Source organism: Lissotriton vulgaris, unplaced genomic scaffold (assembly GCF_964263255.1).
Source record: "Lissotriton vulgaris unplaced genomic scaffold, aLisVul1.2 SCAFFOLD_1234, whole genome shotgun sequence".
Classification (NCBI taxonomy): Eukaryota; Metazoa; Chordata; class Amphibia; order Caudata; family Salamandridae; genus Lissotriton; species Lissotriton vulgaris.
In genome coordinates, this window is record NW_028245833.1 from 51,205 (window position 1) to 71,158 (window position 19,954).

The 19,954-nt window shown below is 45.7% G+C and overlaps 2 protein-coding genes across 2 annotated transcripts in view; one reads left to right on the forward strand and one right to left on the reverse strand.

Moving 5' to 3' along the window:
• Positions 1–5,526, reverse strand: part of ATG16L1 (autophagy related 16 like 1) — a gene marked incomplete at its 3' end in the record, with an annotated part of 44,749 nt that extends 39,223 nt beyond the window's left edge. Inside the window, exons 1-3 of the mRNA XM_086949166.1 lie at positions 5,171–5,526; positions 4,138–4,231; positions 197–302 (exon numbers count right to left, since the gene is read on the reverse strand). Of these exons, the coding sequence (XP_086805292.1) occupies positions 197–302; positions 4,138–4,231; positions 5,171–5,285 (315 nt within the window). The remainder of the gene's footprint in view (positions 1–196; positions 303–4,137; positions 4,232–5,170) is intronic.
• A 292-nt stretch (positions 5,527–5,818) lies between these two features.
• On the forward strand, positions 5,819–6,591 carry SNRNP25 (small nuclear ribonucleoprotein U11/U12 subunit 25). The gene has a single exon (XM_086949165.1). The coding sequence runs from the start codon at positions 5,958–5,960 to the stop codon at positions 6,459–6,461; it is 504 nt and encodes a 167-aa protein (XP_086805291.1). The 5' UTR covers positions 5,819–5,957; the 3' UTR covers positions 6,462–6,591.
• The last annotated feature ends 13,363 nt before the right edge of the window (positions 6,592–19,954 follow it).

Here is a 19,954-nt window from a genome sequence, read left to right on the forward strand (position 1 = left end):
GGAGAGCAAGACATTAAAAGGGCTCATGGTGGGAAGAAACTGAAAGGGGGGGGGGGGTGGAGTGAAATAGGCTGGGGCACAAAGATGGAGGATCCAGGAACATATCACAGCCATGACTGCATGCAAGGATACACTGTAAGACATTATTTGGAGACAAATGTAACCTTGCAAATAACTACCCATAGCAAGAACTTACCTCTCCTCGTTTCTTGTGGAGATCTGTGAGCTCTTCTTGGTGTTTTATCCTCATCTCTGCTAGGTCCTGTAGCAAGGTCTCACTCCTATAACCGTCATGCCCTGGGCTGTTCAAAGGAAGGAGCAGTGAAGTTCAATAAGTGACCTGTAGCAAAACGCTGCCCATGGAATTTTAGTCAAAACTTCCATACTCATGTACTTGCACCAATAACCAGACAAATTGTGCCATTTAACCAGTATGCTGTAATTCGACAGAAGCAAACTCTTCCTCTAGGTAAGTAACAGTGCAAGAGATATAGTCATAGTCCTCTACCTTATAGGTAGGGAGGGGGGCAGCTGCCTGTGACTTAAAATATCATCTTGCCATAGACGTTATTTAAATAGCAAAACGAGTGGTTTGTTTAATCAACGATCAACATATACTGAAATACTGAAGGAAAGACTAGAAATCATAATGGGTAATTCCCATACCAAAGCTGGTAAATGCTCTGCGTTTCGACTGGTCCTTCCATCGAACTCTTTCTTGCCTATCATACAGCTTTTGTTAGCACCCAAATCCGGCTTTGGAATTCATTAGAGCTATTAAAGGATCACGCTATATAAAACTTTATAAAAACATAAATAAACAGTAACTATTACCAGACTAAAGCATTCGAGATTTACAATTGAAGGAAATCTACTAATAAGCCTTTAATAAAATAGTTTGCTGATATATAGTGTGTTGGGAGACAGATCTGAAAAGTTAATGTGCCCAGTTCAATTTCTAGAGTGTCAATGAGCTTGCATACTCTGTAAAGCACAGTGATTCAGTGTAGTAAACAGCGTGTGCTTGAGACCCAATGAGAGTCACATTATTCTACTTCTCGCTGCAGTAGCCAAGGGTTTGCAGAGGCTTTGAAATATTTCTTTCAGTTTACTAATTTTAAAGTGCTGGGACTGTGGATGTTGCATGGTTTTGGACTGGTGCAGGTTTTAACAACCATGACTGAAAGTTGAAGTGCACGAAAATTCTCGACTTCGAGTCCAGGAACTTGATCAATTTAACAGTCTTGGTTTACTGGTGAATGGCAACAACAGTGGCGTATTAAAACTAACTTGTAAAGCTGTGTTGGCCAGGTCTTTGAGACCAGACGTACTTTTATTCTAGGTTTACACCATAGGATTTGTAAATACTTAAATATCAGAGGGAAAACAAATATGAAAGAATCAAGTTAAAAAAGTAAAATACAGTGATCTGTACATAATTTAAAGATATTTACAGGTGATAATTGCACTTGGTCTTCTGCATTAAAAGGTAACTTAAAAATTTAGAAGAGGGGGTTTGTCAAACTGTGGATTGGGGACCACAGGTGGGTCGCATAATTTCTGGCCAATATGTATGAAATATTTGAAATGATTATCCCCATTTGTGCACGAGTACAAAGTTGTTGAACAATGTCCCCAAGTAAAGTTTTAAAACGAACCCTTGCAAGTACTTCAGTATTTGTTGCTGATGCTTTTTTTTTTTTTTACTTCACAAAGCCTTTCAACAGAGATTGTGCTCACTAGGTGATCGTACCAAGCCATAGCACTTGTGTATGACTTTCTTGCATAATTGAGACACTGCTGCAGATGAGCTTTCTCAAATTTTCTAAAAATGACTGGTAACACCACCAAGATTTTTCAGAAGCCTTGTAATTTTAGTGAATGGATGCCAGACGCCAGCACCCCATTCGTAAGTGAATCAGCTCCAGTGAAATTCACCATCTGCCACTTTCATAGACAGATCAAGAAGTTCACCACAGCTTGCTATCGAAGGGCATATGGTAACGGTTGTAACTTTTATAAACACTTACTGTTATTACATTTAAGGAACATGGCTGGCATTTGCCCACTATCTGAGCTAACAAATTCACAATGCTGAAAATAAACAAAGTGAGCGCTTACTGATGCTTTTCAACATTATGTAAGAATGAGATAGCTAGGAGGTTATAGTTCAAGATAGGATTGTATAGGTATGTGGGCTTGTACTGGTGGTAGGTTAAATGTACTGCTCTCGCTAGCACATGGAAGAGTAAAGCAATAGTGCTTTTTAACTGGGAAATGTACTGTGGTCTTTATGAAGGTAGCAGTGGGAAACGTTTGCTTGATACAAAGCATACCCCTATAATTAGCTCCCTAAAACTTAAGTGTACTGTTGTCGCCTTCCTTTTAACCTTCTGACACTCCTTTTACATCTGACAATCCATATTCAAATTATGTCATGGCTGCTGTGCGCCTGTATTAACTTCTTACAGAGACATTCCTTTCGGCCTACAATGGGTGGTAGGTGCTAATCGCAAATACTCTCATTTATAAACCGAGTAACTAAGGAAAACTAAAGCAATGAAGTTTAATAAGGCTGCAATAAGTTTCCCTGTTATGAGAAACTCAGACATGCCTCTTGGAAAGTTGACGATGCCAAGAGAGCGATATACAAGTGGTCCGTGCTATGAAGACGTTCCCTTTGCATTTTATGCAATTCAAGTAGCTGCAAATAAGGTTGTACAAGAGTGTGTCATTCTGTGTTGCCCAGCAGTCTGCTGCGTGCCAAGTAACTATGCTGCAACCCCCAAAAGAGGAGGAGATTCAATCACCACTGAAGCTGGGCTCAGAGGTCCCAACTGCCCCCCAGACTCAATGAAGTAGAATCAGCTTGGAGACGGCAATGTTTGCAAGCTCGAGTGCTCGTCTGCAGCTGCTCAAGTAAAGGCCACTACTGCCCAAGACTGGTGCCACTGCTTAAGCCGGCCCCAGGTAGCCAGTCCTATGAAAATAGCCTTGCTTGCAGTAGCTGCTGCTGTTATCTACAAAGGAGGGGCCTGCCATCCACACCAGTCTCACAGCCTGGACGCTAGCCAATCACCAAAAGCCAACTACCTGGTTTAACTGCACCAAGTAATGAAAGTGACTGAGCCATGCAGGCACAGCTGCAGTACCAACTAGAGACTATTTGACAAAAAAAGCTGCTGAAGACACTGAACTTAGGTGAACACTTAACCTGTGCGGACGTTTGAATGGCCTGCCCCTGAACCTAATCTTTGCCTCTGTCCTGCTACAATAGGGAATGTAATATCAGGATTTCAACTATAGCGGAAAGGAAGGTTAAAAGGGATGGCAAAGTCAACCAACTTGTGGTTAAGGGGCAATGTCTGACAATCAGACCGTAACACTTCTACTTGCCCACTCGCTATGGCGAGTCAGATTTGATCAGAGCGAGCTATATCTAGGGCCTACTTGCCTCCTCTGGCGAGCTAAAAATCACATTCTGTTCACTCAAAGTGAAGGAGATTTAGAGATTCTTTTAAATATTTTTATATTGTCACATTTGTTGTATGTAGAGACAGAGGTCAAAATGTAATTTACAAAATCCTTGGAAGTTGCAGTCAGACATGGGAAAGTAATTATAGATGTAAAGTGAACTGTGACAAAGGGCTGTACAAGGAAATATGTAAAGAAAGGCTGTGATGTCATGTTTTATTCTAACACTTAAATACCTAAAATGTAAACCGTACAAAAATGTCAAAATAAATTACAGCAGCGATGAAAGCCCTTGTTTTGCAATTTTGTGTTATTGTTTTAATAGGATTAAAACAAATAAGAAAACTGGGTAATGTGCAAATGATAAATGTTTGCTGAAACCCATATTTCCATTATACATTTATAGTTTTGAAAGTATAACTGCATGTTAATGGGAACGTTTATGGCCATTTCAATGGAAAATCTGCTGTCTTGTAAATGACAGTGCACTACCACCTCATGCTTTAGTAAGCCCTGATGGCAATGCTATTAGTGAACTAAGAGGCAAGACAAGGGTTATGTGTACCCTATATGTGGGCTAAATTCTTATATGCATGGAGCAAACGTTTAGTCTATTAAATCACCAAATAGGTTTTGTACATAATAATAAAAAAAAAAATTGACCTGATGTCATGTCTGATATGGGATTCGTACTTCTCGGTTTGCAACTTCGAAGCCAACACGCCCTGAAGGTCTGACTTCTCCAGCAGCTTATTATCTGAAAAACGAAAGAGTTATAAAAGGGTTTAAAACCTGGTAAACAGTTAGGTTACAATAGGAGGAGCGGATTAAGTCATATTTTGGGGGGCTAACAATCCCCACTATGTTGGCCTACACTCTTCAAAGAGCACAAATTCAACAAGCAATCACTCTTTAAGCGGTCAGCATTGAAAAGAGCGGTTACACAATATTATTAGCTCACAGCGTCAGGTGAACTAACAATACATCAAGATATTCCCCGGCGGAATGAGAAACCCTCAGCATATCTAGACATGAAAGCTGCACGAGAATCGCAAAGCGAAAGCGGCTGGGGGGGGGGGGGGGGGGGGTGGGGGGGGGAAATAATGCTCTTTGGTGTTGTTCAATCTCACTCGAAATGTGAGACTTCGGACGACCACAGGTTTTCTTACTAGAACTCGCCAGAGCACGTTTACGAGCAGGCTATTTCGTCTACCACACCAACATTTAACTGTGGCATATAACAGATCAGCCTAGCTGGAACGGGAACAGCGATAACTTACAAGATGGAAGTCGGAAGGATGGCCTACGACAATTCTGGCCTAGTGTAATACTTGTGAATGAATACCTGTTGGCATTCCCGAGCTTGGTTACACCACACACTTTAACGAAGGTCGTTATCTATTGATCTACATGCCCTCAACCCGATTGTGTACACACTATAAAAATTAACCACTAGTCTCAAAGATGAATAATTCTATTTCCCCACAAAACCCATGTTAATTATCCGTATGTCGCCCTGCATCTTAACACAGACCGGATAAAGTCATATTCCGTCCTTTCTAACTAAACATAGGGGTCGTCAGGCCCGTCAAGCTGAACACAGCGGCAAGTCCTCGCACCATCTGTTAGAATCCCTTCCTTAGGAGATGCCTAAAATGAGTCTGGTGTAATATCCCGCGCCAGCAACTTAACTCACACTGCTGGATGAGCTCCTCGAATCCCTGCCTCTGGGCCCGGTCCCTCCGTCTCAACTCCAGCGAAATATGTTGCTTCCATTCTGGTAAACACTGCGTCCGGCAGCCCGAGGCCATGTCCGCAGCTCCGGACTCGGGCTGCCGGCTCCCGGCTAGCTGGTTACCCTTCTGTGCTTCTGAGATATTTTTCAACTTGTTTCCCGAAACTCTAAGGAATTATTAAGAGCGCTACGGACGTATGCTCCTCCTGGAGCCTTCCGTAACTTTCCTAGCACAGCCCTAGGTGTCCCAGGGATTTTGGTAACACCAACAGCATCCCATCCTTTCCGCCGCCATCTTGCTCTCGTAGGCCGGTCGCAGTCTGATGACGCACCCGAGTACGCCCAAACAGAAACCTGCCCTGGGAGCGCTGCACTGCAGGCCAACCATTCCTTCACTCGCATCCGAAGCAGAGGAGCCGTAAACTAACCAAGTGCACTACCCGTACACGCTTAAGACTAACAAAGAAATGAAATAAGAGTGTGGGCGAACTACGCTGCGTGGTGACGTCACGGGACCAAAAAGCAAACGCTAAGTAACTGAAGGCCCTATGAAGAAACTGCCATCTTGATATAGTCTTTTTTCTATGTCCGCATCTATAAGGGATTTTGCAAGTCTGTTGTCTATGTCGCTGATGTTGCAATGGAAGAGAGCGTTAGAGGTTTTTGAAGTTGAAGAACGAGTTCGAGGCTGGTACCGAAGGATTTCTGAAGCGGAAATTGGAATGCTGATAGATTTATTGTGTTGAATATGGATGCCGAATCTCCTGCCCCGCCTGGAGGTGCTGCTGTGAAGTTTGAGGACGTGGTTGCTGAAGAAAAACAAGAGGATGAAGAGCTTCCCCACGCGGAAGCCGTAGACATCTTCCAAGAAGGCCTGGCAATGATCGTACAAGATCCATTGCTCTGCGATTTACCCATCCAGGTGACTTTAGAAGAAATTCATTCTCAAATCGCACTTGAATATGGGCAGGCAATGATGGTCAAAGTAAACAAAGCAGACGGAGAAACGATGCCCATTGTTGTTGTGCAGAGTGCCACCGTCTTCGATTTAAAGAAAGCCATACAGAGGTTCGTTCAGCTAAAGCAGTCGCGCGAAGGCGGTATACAGCACATTAGTTGGAAGTATGTATGGCGAACATACCTTTTAATGTTTAATGGGGAAAAGCTGACGGAAGATCGAAAGAAACTTAAAGATTATGGTATAAAAAACAGGGACGAAGTGACGTTTGTAAAGAAGTTGAGGACAAAGTAGTGTGGATGGGGAAGATAATCACAAGGAACTGACCCCATGCGTAGCTAATCCACGGGGCAATATTGAAGAGACGTTTTATGCACCAGCGGTAAGAAGCGGAGTAGCCAACTTGGCATTTAGTTACTACTCTGTAATATCAGTTGCACCGACCTCCCATTCTTTGAACCATAGTTGGCGATTAGCATTTTATATGTTGATGTGGTATTTGTTGTTAGGAACGCATTACCTCCTCTTGTTCTGTTGGTTTTTAGCGCTTGGACGCCCCCGGGCAGCAATCGCGCTCTACAAATCGACATACAAATACAAATTCGTTGTAATTACATTTCAACATAAACCTAACTGAAAAATACAGCAAAATTGCATATTAATGGTCTCATAATCGACCTGTCTCTTTAAAGTAATCCATTTCCATGGATGTTTTACAATATGAACAATATTCTTCGTTGAAACATTCTAGAAGTGCACTACTCTGCCGGACACTCAAAGGAGGGGTTCAAGTGTGGACGACGGAACTCCTTTGGCAGGAGGAGTATGGAGCCCAGATTTCAACAACTACCCGATTGTAGTGTTTATCCAGATCGGTGCTACCATTAACTTTTTCTGCTGGAGTGACCCATGACGTATTGGTCATTGAAACCTGCTTGTTTGCCACTCAGCCCCAACAACCTTGTTCTTGACTGTCTAATTGAAGGCAAACTGCACTTCAGCTGGAACTCAGTTAAGAGGGACACCGTGGAAGCGTATGCATTTTCAGGCAGCTAAGCAGTGCCGAGGTTGGTGCAAGCAAATTGCCTTCTTTGGGGCCTTTCTGACTGCCACTTCCCCACAACTTTGAGCCTGACTCTTTTCCTAGAATGACACAGATGAAGGTGATTCATTGGGGGGTGGGACAGTTGGTAATGCAGGTGTTTGGGCCCTATGAAAAATAATAATGTGATGGCATAGACACCAAAAACAAGCTGAGTGAATAGGTGTGGAGGCAAGTGATACAACATCATTTGGTGACTGATGTATTGTGTCAGAAGCGTACGAAGTACAAGTTAGACAGCTGGACAAGGTTATGACTAGGAGACAATGTTTTATTTGCAGAAGAAACTTTTGTCTAATTTTTTTTCCTATTAATTTATTAATGATAAATGTCGTCTATGAAAATATTGTTGTAATAAAAAATACATACAGCTTTGGGCCAACAGTGTTTGACAGTTATTTGTATCTGGCTCTTACTCCCCGCCTCTTGGCTTGGCTCCCTCTTGCTCTGAAAGGCAAACCAATGAGACAAGCGATCTTTGTACAGTTCAGAAGGAGACCAATTGTTAGTATCCAATGCCAATGTTCTGAAAGACCAAAGTAAAAAAAGAAACCCCTTTGGATAAAGGCACACTTCACACAATGTTCATACACAAACACGCCGCTCAGCAGTGGTATAGCAATAGGTACGAAGGATGCAGTAGAACAAGAAGAAATTATCTAGAAAGATACAGATCTGAAAAAATAGACACATTTATTAATGGTTAAAAATAATTAAAAACACTGTGTATATCACAATAAATATCAAGTTCATAACACTCCCAGTCATAGGCTGAAAGGAAAAAATTGTCTCTCTTTTCTTTTTAGAATATGGTGTAGGCTCTATTAAAAACACAAAGGTGTGTGTGTATATATATATATATATATATATATATATATATATATATACATTAATATGCACAAAATTAATATACAGAAAAAGTAATTGGGAACATACAAGGAAAAATTAATTCCTATTGCAGAAGAAAGCCAGTAAATCATACATGCCTCAATTGTAACAGCTATATTTAATGTACAAAAATGCTGTAATCAGAGACAATTGTCATAGATTTTACACGGTTTTCTCTTAAAAGCATTGACGTGTTTCCGTGGGCGCTAAATTGTTGGCCAACACCTTCTTCAGGAAAATGTATAAAAAGTCCTGATCAAAGAAAACATCTGTTAGTTCTGGGAGTTTTAAAATCTTCAGAGTATAATGCCAACTGGAACTCAGAAATAGTACTGCCAACAGGTTCTGTGTATCATGTGTACCTTTAAGCAAGTATTAAGTCACTGATTATTGGGTAATTGTCAGATATCCGCAATTCAGTAAACTTCTTCCATCCTTGGGTAGTTTAGTATATTCTGTTAAATCGTTCATGTAAGCCACCATACATTCCTTAGTGGTTTCACAAGTAAAAGTTGGTGACACTCCTTCGCAAAGTCTCCTGCCGTCCCGGTACTTGCCGGTGCGTTTTGAGTCTGTCTTGTTTAAAGCGAATCGCACAACGAGGTTATTACTGGTTCACAGCGACTGTTTGTCAGGATTCTTTACATCCCAGTCTTCGACAGCGATCTGTCTCTTATTGTAACCTTCATGCGGGGCAGGATACCTCCGTCAGTCAGCGTAAGGAATACGGGCCGTCTAGCAGTACTTTAAATACACTCCCGGTGCCCTTATTCACCCGGAAGCATACCATTGTGTTATGTGTATATACATTTGTGTTTTTAATAGAGCCTACACCGTATTCTAAAAAGAAAAGAGAGACAATTTTTTCCTTTCAGCATATGACTGGAAGTGTTATGAACTTGATATTTATTGTGATGTACACAGTGTTGTTAATTATTTTTAGCTATTAATAAATGTGTCTATTTTTCCAGATCTGTATCTTCCTTGATAATTTCTTCTTGTTCTACTGCATCCTTCGTACCTATAGCTATACCACTGCTGAGAGGCGTGTTTGTGTATGAACGTTGTATGAAGTGTGCCTTTATCCAAAGGGGTTTCTTTTTAGGTCTCGCCCTCTGCCAATGCCTCTGGCATTGCAGAAGTCGAGACATATAGAGGTGAAACAGGAAAGCTGAACCAGGCGGATTACGCCGAGTGCATGTGCCTGTGAACGCGCTTGCTGTTTGCTGCCACAGAAATGCAGAGAGCTTCACACTTCAAAGGAATGCTCTCCCCGCCCCCCTCTGTGCAATGCCTCTTCTCTCACCCTTTGGCTATCTCAGCCCGCCCTCCCACCTTCAGCCTCTTCCTCTGCAGTGCACTCTCTCCCCCCTCCTTCCTCCTCACCCCCTTTTTAATGAGGCGAAGCAACACAAATTCGTACAGCCGCAATCGTTTCAGAACCTAATACTTATATTACCACCTTTGCCTTCTTTGAATTAAGGTCGTGAATATTAATTTAATTGAATTTCAGTTTATCCAGGGCCACGGCTGTAGTTGTGTTTGTTGTGTTGTGGGCGAGCCTCAAGTGAATGTTTGGGCTGCCGGTCCTAAATGTGCTTCCATGTTTATTTTACAACTTTTCCCATAGAGCTTCTCCCCTCGCTGAAGTCTGCCTGTGTGGTGCTGCTACAGTTGCCATGGTGACAGACGTATGGGAGTCTGACTCATGGACATAAAGGAAATTAATCGCTTTACGAACTGCGGATCAAGCAATCGAGGCCTTGTAAATAATGGCGCTGTTCTTGTACCTAGGTCTGATCATTTAGTCGTATTTTCTACACTCTGTTTTTATTATTTTTTCCAACAACAACAACAACAAAAAAACATGATGTGTACGTTACACAACAGCCTGTACGTGATACTGTTGAAAGGTCTTAGCACTGTTGTTTTGTTGCCAGCACTGTTGTTTTGTCTGCCACTGTTTTCGAAATTGAAATGAGCAACAGAGGGCAGTGAGTTGTAGTTTGTCTCAGTCAAAAAGGTAAACATGAAATATCGGGGTACATGCTCTTATCTTCCAGCTCCAAGGTGTCTCAGTGCTTCCTTTGGCCAACGCCCTCTGTCTCTTAATGTCGAAGCTGTGGCACCCAGTTTAACTGACAGGTGATGTTACATTCATAATGTTGGTATTTAATTGCTTTCTGTGGCTTTAGAGGGGAGAGCACCATTGATTTCTCTGCATCGCGTTCACTTTTGTGGTCGGGAAAATCAAACATCCACAAGCAACAGACATCCACAAGCAACAGACATCCACAAGCATCAGACATCCACAAGCATCAGACATCCACAAGCATCAGACATCCACAAGCATCAGGCATCCACAAGCGTCAGGCATCCACAAGCGTCAGGCATCCACAAGCGTCAGGCATCCACAAGCGTCAGGCATCCACAAGTGTCAGGCATCCACAAGCAACAGACATCCACAAGCGTCAGACATCCACAAGCATCAGACATCAACAAGCAACAGACATCCACAAGCATCAGACATCCACAAGCATCAGACATCCACAAGCATCAGACATCCACAAGCATCAGACATCCACAAGCATCAGACATCCACAAGCGTCAGGCATCCACAAGCGTGAGGCATCCACAAGTGTCAGGCATCCACAAGCAACAGACATCCACAAGCGTCAGACATCCACAAGCATCCACAAGCATCAGGCATCAACAAGCAACAGACATCCACAAGCATCAGACATCCACAAGCATCAGACATCCACAAGCATCAGACATCCACAAGCGTCAGGCATCCACAAGCGTGAGGTATGCACAAGCGTAAGGCATGCACAAGCGTCAGGTATGCACAAGCGCAAGGCATGCACAAGCGTCAGACATGCATTAGCTTCAAGCATCCACAAACATCAGATATCCACAAGAGTCAGACATCCACAAGCGTCAGACATCCACAAGCACCCACAAGCATCAGGCATCAACAAGCATCAGACATCCACAAGCATCAGACATCCACAAGCATCAGACATCCACAAGCATCAGACATCCACAAGCATCAGACATCCACAAGCAACAGACATCCACTAGCAACAGACATCCACAAGCATCAGACAACCAAAGGCATCAGCCACCCTCAAGTGTCAGGCATCCACAAGCGTCAGGCATGCACAAGCGTCAAGCATTCACAAACTTCAGACATCCACAAGCGTCAGACATCCACAAGCATCAGGCATCGGACATCCAGAAGCATCAGACATCCACAACCAACTGACATCCACAAGCATCAGACATACACAAGCATCAAGCATCCACAAGCATCAGACATCCACAAGCATCAGGCTTCCACAAGCATCAGGCTTCCACAAGCATCAGGCTTCCACAAGCATCAGGCTTCCACAAGCATCAGGCATCCACAAGCATCAGGAATCCACAAGCATCAGGCATCCACAAGCAACAGACATCCACAAGCAACAGACATCCACAAGCATCAGACATCAGGCTTCCACAAGCATCAGGCATCCACAAGCATCCACAAGCATCAGACATCCACAAGCATCAGGCTTCCACAAGCATCAGGCTTCCACAAGCATCAGGCATCCACAAGCATCAGACATCCACAAGCATCAGACATCCACAAGCATCAGCCATCCTCAAGCGTCAGGCATCCACAAGCGTCAGGCATGCACCACAAGCGTCAGGCATGCACAAGCGTCAAGCATTCACAAACTTCAGAAATCCACAAGCGTCAGACATCCACAAGCGTCAGACATCCACAAGCATCAGACATACACAAGCATCCACAAGCATCAGACATCCACAAGCATCAGACATCCACAAGCATCAGGCTTCCACAAGCATCATGTAAATGTAAATGTAGTGTATTTTATATAGCGCACTTCTACCCGGAGGCCTCGTAGCGCTATATTCATACCGCTGTGGAACCCATCCTGGCTTTCCTGTGAAATGTCCACTCCTGGGCACCCCCAAGGTGAAGCCAGGCATCCACAGCGCTGCTGGGGCTGTTGTGGATATTAAGCAAGCTATTGCCCAGAGTCACAGAGTGGGACCCATGATTAGACTAGGCACCGAGGCGAGAATTATCAGGTCCGGGGAAATTGGGTCCAAGAGCCGCCGAGGCGGGAATTGAACCCCTGTCCCGGGCCAGACCTCTGCATCAGGGTCTGCCGCTCTAGCCATTGAGCCACGCTTATCCATTAGGCATCCTCAAGCGTCCGGCATGCACAAGCGTCAGGCATGCACAAGCGTCAAACATTCACAAACGTCAGACATCCACAAGCGTCAGACATCCACAACCAACAGACATCCACAAGCATCAGGCACCCACAAGCATCAGACATCCAGAAGCATCATGCATCAGACATCCACAAGCATCAGACATCCAGAAGCATCATGCATCAGATATCCAGAAGCATCAGACATCCACAAACATCCAGAAGCATCAGACATACACAAGTATCAGGCATCCACAAGCATCAGATAACCAGGAGCATCAGACAACCAGGAGCATCAGACATCCACAAGCACCAGACATCCACAAGCATAAGACATCCACAAGCATCAGACATCCACAAGCATCAGACATCCATAAGCAACAGACATCCACAAGCATCATACATCCAAAGGCATCAGCCATCCTCAAGCGTCAGCCATCCTCAAGCGTCAGCCATCCTCAAGCTTCAGCCATCCTCAAGCGTCAGGCATGCACAAGCGTCAAGCATTCACAAACTTCAGACATCCACAAGCGTCAGACATCCACAAGCGTCAGACATCCACAAGCCTCAGACATCCACAAGCGTCAGACATCCACAAGCATCGTACATCCACAAGCATCAGGCATCGGACATCCAGAAGCATCAGACATCCACAACCAACTGACATCCACAAGCATCAGACATACACAAGCATCAGGCTTCCACAAGCATCAGGCTTCCACAAGCATCAGGAATCCACAAGCATCAGGAATCCACAAGCATCAGGCATCCACAAGCATCAGGCATCCACAAGCATCAGGCATCCACAAGCAACAGACATCCACAAGCATCAGACATCCACAAGCATCAGACATCCACAAGCATCAGACATCAGGCTTCCACAAGCATCAGGCATTAGGCTTCCACAAGCATCCACAAGCATCAGGCATCCACAAGCATCATACATCCACAAGCATCAGGCCTCCACAAGCATCAGGCTTCCACAAGCATCAGGCATCCACAAGCATCAGGCATCCACAAGCATCAGCCATCCACAAGCATCAGGCATCCATATGCAACAGACATCCACAAGCATCAGACATCCACAAGCATCAGGCTTCCACAAGCATCAGGCTTCCACAAGCATCAGGCATCCACAAGCATCAGGCATCCACAAGCATCAGGCATCCACAAGCATCAGGCATCCACAAGCAACAGACATCCACAAGCATCAGACATCCACAAGCATCAGACATCAGGCTTCCACAAGCATCAGGCATTAGGCTTCCACAAGCATCCACAAGCATCAGGCATCCACAAGCATCAAGCATCCACAAGCATCAGACATCCACAAGCATTAGTCTTCCACAAGCATCAGGCTTCCACAAGCATCAGGCTTCCACAAGCATCAGGCATCCACAAGCATCAGGCATCCAAAAGCATCAGGCATCCACAAGCATCAGGCATCCACAAGCATCAGGCATCCACAAGCATCAGGCATCCAAAAGCATCAGGCATCCACAAGCATCAGGCATCCACAAGCAACAGACATCCACAAGCAACAGACATCCACAAGCATCAGACATCCACAAGCATCAGACATCCACAAGCATCAGACATCAGGCATACACAAGCATCAGGCATCCACAAGCATCAGACATCCACAAGCATCAGATATCCACAAGCATCAGGCATCCACAAGCATCAGACATCCACAAGCATCAGACATCCACAAGCATCAGGCATCCACAAGCGGCAGGCATCCAAAAGCATCAGACATCCACAAGCATCAGACATCCAAAGGCATCAGACATCCTCAAGCGTCAGGCATCCACAAGCGCCAGGCATGCACAAGCGTCAAGCATTCACAAACTTCAGACATCCACAAGCGTCAGACATCCTCAAGCGTGAGACATCCACAAGCATCGTACATCCACAAGCATCAGGCATCGGACATCCAGAAGCATCAGACATCCACAACCAACTGACATCCACAAGCATCAGGCATACACAAGCATCAAGCATCCACAAGCATCAGGCATCCACAAGCATCAGGCTTCCACAAGCATCAGGCTTCCACAAGCATCAGGCTTCCACAAGCATCAGGAATCCACAAGCATCAGGCATCCATATGCATCAGGCATCCATATGCATCAGGCATCCACAAGCATCAGACATCCACAAGCATCAGGCTTCCACAAGCATCAGGCTTCCACAAGCATCAGGAATCCACAAGCATCAGGAATCCACAAGCATCAGGCATCCACAAGCATCAGGCATCCACAAGCATCAGGCATCCACAAGCAACAGACATCCACAAGCATCAGACATCCACAAGCATCAGACATCCACAAGCATCAGACATCAGGCTTCCACAAGCATCAGGCATTAGGCTTCCACAAGCATCCACAAGCATCAGGCATCCACAAGCATCATACATCCACAAGCATCAGGCCTCCACAAGCATCAGGCTTCCACAAGCATCAGGCATCCACAAGCATCAGGCATCCACAAGCATCAGCCATCCACAAGCATCAGGCATCCATATGCAACAGACATCCACAAGCATCAGACATCCACAAGCATCAGGCTTCCACAAGCATCAGGCTTCCACAAGCATCAGGCATCCACAAGCATCAGGCATCCACAAGCATCAGGCATCCACAAGCATCAGGCATCCACAAGCAACAGACATCCACAAGCATCAGACATCCACAAGCATCAGACATCAGGCTTCCACAAGCATCAGGCATTAGGCTTCCACAAGCATCCACAAGCATCAGGCATCCACAAGCATCAAGCATCCACAAGCATCAGACATCCACAAGCATTAGTCTTCCACAAGCATCAGGCTTCCACAAGCATCAGGCTTCCACAAGCATCAGGCATCCACAAGCATCAGGCATCCAAAAGCATCAGGCATCCACAAGCATCAGGCATCCACAAGCATCAGGCATCCACAAGCATCAGGCATCCAAAAGCATCAGGCATCCACAAGCATCAGGCATCCACAAGCAACAGACATCCACAAGCAACAGACATCCACAAGCATCAGACATCCACAAGCATCAGACATCCACAAGCATCAGACATCAGGCATACACAAGCATCAGGCATCCACAAGCATCAGACATCCACAAGCATCAGATATCCACAAGCATCAGACATCCACAAGCATCAGACATCCACAAGCATCAGACATCCACAAGCATCAGGCATCCACAAGCGGCAGGCATCCAAAAGCATCAGACATCCACAAGCATCAGACATCCAAAGGCATCAGACATCCTCAAGCGTCAGGCATCCACAAGCGCCAGGCATGCACAAGCGTCAAGCATTCACAAACTTCAGACATCCACAAGCGTCAGACATCCTCAAGCGTGAGACATCCACAAGCATCGTACATCCACAAGCATCAGGCATCGGACATCCAGAAGCATCAGACATCCACAACCAACTGACATCCACAAGCATCAGGCATACACAAGCATCAAGCATCCACAAGCATCAGGCATCCACAAGCATCAGGCTTCCACAAGCATCAGGCTTCCACAAGCATCAGGCTTCCACAAGCATCAGGAATCCACAAGCATCAGGCATCCATATGCATCAGGCATCCATATGCATCAGGCATCCACAAGCATCAGACATCCACAAGCAACAGACATCCACAAGCATCAGACATCCACAAGCATCAGACATCCACAAGCATCAGACATCAGGCTTCCACAAGCATCAGGCATCCACAAGCATCAGGCATCCACAAGCATCAGACATCCACAAGCGTCGGGTATGCACAAGCGTCAGACATCCACAAGCGTCAAGCATTCACAAACGTCAGACATCCAGAAGCGTCAGACATCCACAACCAACAGACATCCACAAACATCAGACATCCACAAACGTCAGGCATCCAAAAGCATCAGACATCCAAAGGCATTAGGCATGCACAAGCGTCCGGCATGCACAAGCGTCAGGCATGCACAAGCGTCAAGCATTCACAAACGTCAGACATCCACAAGCATCAGACATCCACAACCAACAGACATCCACAAGCATCAGGCACCCACAAGCATCAGACATCCAGAAGCATCATGCATCAGACATCCACAAGCATCATGCATCAGACATGCACAAGCATCAGACATCCACAAACATCCAGGAGCATCAGACGTCCACAAACATCCACAAGCATCAGACATACACAAGTATCAGGCATCCACAAGCATCAGACAACCAAGAGCATCAGACAACCAGGAGCATCAGAAAACCAGGAGTATCAGACATCCACAAGCATCAGACATCCACAAGCATCAGACATCCACAAGCATCAGACATCCACAAGCATCGGACATCCAGAAGCATCAGACATACACAAGCATCAGACATACACAAACATCAGGCATCCTCAAGCATCAGGCATCCACAAGCATCAGGCTTTCACAAGCATCATGCATATCCACAAGCATCAGACATCCACAAGCAACAGACATCCACAAGCATCAGACATCCACAAGCGTCAGACATCCACAAGCGTCAGGCATCCACAAGCAACAGACATCCACAAGCAACAGACATCCACAAGCAACAGACATCCACATCAGACATCCACAAGCATCAGACATCCACAAGCGTCAGACATCCACAAGCATCAGGCATCCACAAGCAACAGACATCCACAAGCAACAGACATCCACATCAGACATCCACAAGCGTCAGACATCCACAAGCGTCAGACATCCACAAGCAACAGACATCCACAAGCAACAGACATCCACAAGCATCAGACATCCACAAGCATCAGACATCCACACGCGTCAGACATCCACACGCATCAGACATCCACAAATGTCAGGCATCCAAAAGCATCAGACATCCAAAGGCATTAGGCATCCTCAAGCGTCAGGCATCCACAAGCGTCAGGCATCCACAAGCGTCAGGCATCCACAAGTTTCAGGCATCCACAAGCGTCAGGCATCCACAAGTGTCAGGCATCCACAAGCAACAGACATCCACAAGCGTCAGACATCCACAAGCATCCACAAGCATCAGGCATCAACAAGCAACAGACATCCACAAGCATCAGACATCCACAAGCATCAGACATACACAAGCGTCAGGCATCCACAAGCGTCAGGCATCCACAAGCGTGAGATATGCACAAGCGTAAGGCATGCACAAGCGTCAGGTATGCACAAGCGCAAGGCATGCACAAGCGTCAGACATGCACAAGCTTCAAACATCCACAAACATCAGATATCCACAAGCGTCAGACATCCACAAGCATCACACATCCACAAGCACCCACAAGCATCAGGCATCAACAAGCATCAGACATCCACAATCATCAGACATCCACAAGCATCAGACATCCACAAGCATCAGACATCCACAAGCAACAGACATCCACAAGCATCAGACATCCACAAGCATCAGACATCCACAAGCAACAGACATCCACAAGCATTAGACATCCAAAGGCATCAGCCATCCTCAAGCGTCAGGCATCCACAAGCGTCAGGCATGCACAAGCGTCAAGCATTCACAAACTTCAGACATCCACAAGCGTCAGACATCCACAAGCGTCAGACATCCACAAGCATCAGGCATCGGACATCCAGAAGCATCAGACATCCACAACCAACTGACATCCACAAGCATCAGACATACACAAGCATCCACAAGCATCAGACATCCACAAGCATCAGGCTTCCACAAGCATCAGGCATCCACAAGCATCAGGCATCCACAAGCATCAGGCATCCACAAGCATCAGGTATCCACAAGCATCAGGTATCCACAAGCAACAGACATCCACAAGCATCAGACATCAGGCTTCCACAAGCATCAGGCATCAGGCTTTCACAAGCATCCACAAGCATCAGGCATCCACAAGCATCAAGCATCCACAAGCATCAGACATCCACAAGCATCAGGCATCCACAAGCATCAGGCATCCACAAGCATCAGGCATCCACAAGCATCAGGCATCCACAAGCATCAGACATCCACAAGCATCAGACATCCACAAGCATCAGACATCCACAAGCATCAGACATCCACAAGCAACAGACATCCACAAGCATCAGACATCCACAAGCATCAGACATCCACAAGCAACAGACATCCACAAGCATTAGACATCCAAAGGCATCAGCCATCCTCAAGCGTCAGGCATCCACAAGCGTCAGGCATGCACAAGCGTCAAGCATTCACAAACTTCAGACATCCACAAGCGTCAGACATCCACAAGCGTCAGACATCCACAAGCATCAGGCATCGGACATCCAGAAGCATCAGACATCCACAACCAACTGACATCCACAAGCATCAGACATACACAAGCATCCACAAGCATCAGACATCCACAAGCATCAGGCTTCCACAAGCATCAGGCATCCACAAGCATCAGGCATCCACAAGCATCAGGCATCCACAAGCATCAGGCATCCACAAGCATCAGGTATCCACAAGCATCAGGTATCCACAAGCAACAGACATCCACAAGCATCAGACATCAGGCTTCCACAAGCATCAGGCATCAGGCTTTCACAAGCATCCACAAGCATCAGGCATCCACAAGCATCAAGCATCCACAAGCATCAGACATCCACAAGCATCAGGCATCCACAAGCATCAGGCATCCACAAGCATCAGGCATCCACAAGCATCAGGCATCCACAAGCATCAGACATCCACAAGCATCAGGCATCCACAAGCATCAGGCATCCACAAGCATCAGACATCCACAAGCAACAGACATCCACAAGCAACAGACATCCACAAGCAACAGACATCCACAAGCATCAGACATCAGGCTTCCACAAGCATCAGGCATCCACAAGCATCAGATATCCACAAGCATCAGATATCCACAAGCATCAGACATCCACAAGCATCAGACATCCACAACCATCAGACATCCACAACCATCAGACATCCACAAGCATCAGGCATCAGACAACCAGGAGCATCAGACAACCAGGAGCATCAGACAACCGGGAGCATCAGACTTCCACAAGCATCAGACATCCACAAGCATCAGACATCCACAAGCATCAGACATCCACAAGCATCAGGCATCAACAAGCATCAGGCATCCACAAGCATCAGGCATCCACAAGCATCAGGCATCCACAAGCAACAGAAATCCTCAAGCAACAGACATCCACAAGCAGCAGACATCCACAAGCATCAGACATCCACAAGCATCAGACATCAGGCTTCCACAAGCATCAGGCATCCACAAGCATCAGGCATCCACAAGCATCAGACATCCACAAGCATCAGACATCCACAAGCATCAGACATCCACAAGCATCGACATCCACAAGCATTAGACATCCACAAGCATCAGACATCCACAAGCGGCAGGCATCCAAAAGCGTCAAGCATCCACAAGCATCAAACATCCACAAGCAACAGACAACCAGAAGCATCAGACATCCAGAAGCATCAGACATCCAGAAGCATCATACATCCAGAAGCATCATACATCCAGAAGCATCAGACATCCACAAGCGTCGGGTATGCACAAGCGTCAGACATCCACAAGCATCAAGCATTCACAAACGTCAGACATCCACAAG

What these genes read in the sequence shown, in the direction of transcription:
- SNRNP25 (XM_086949165.1), top strand. Translation starts at nt 5,958, where the DNA reads ATGGATGCCGAATCTCCTGCCCCGCCTGGAGGTGCTGCTGTGAAGTTT.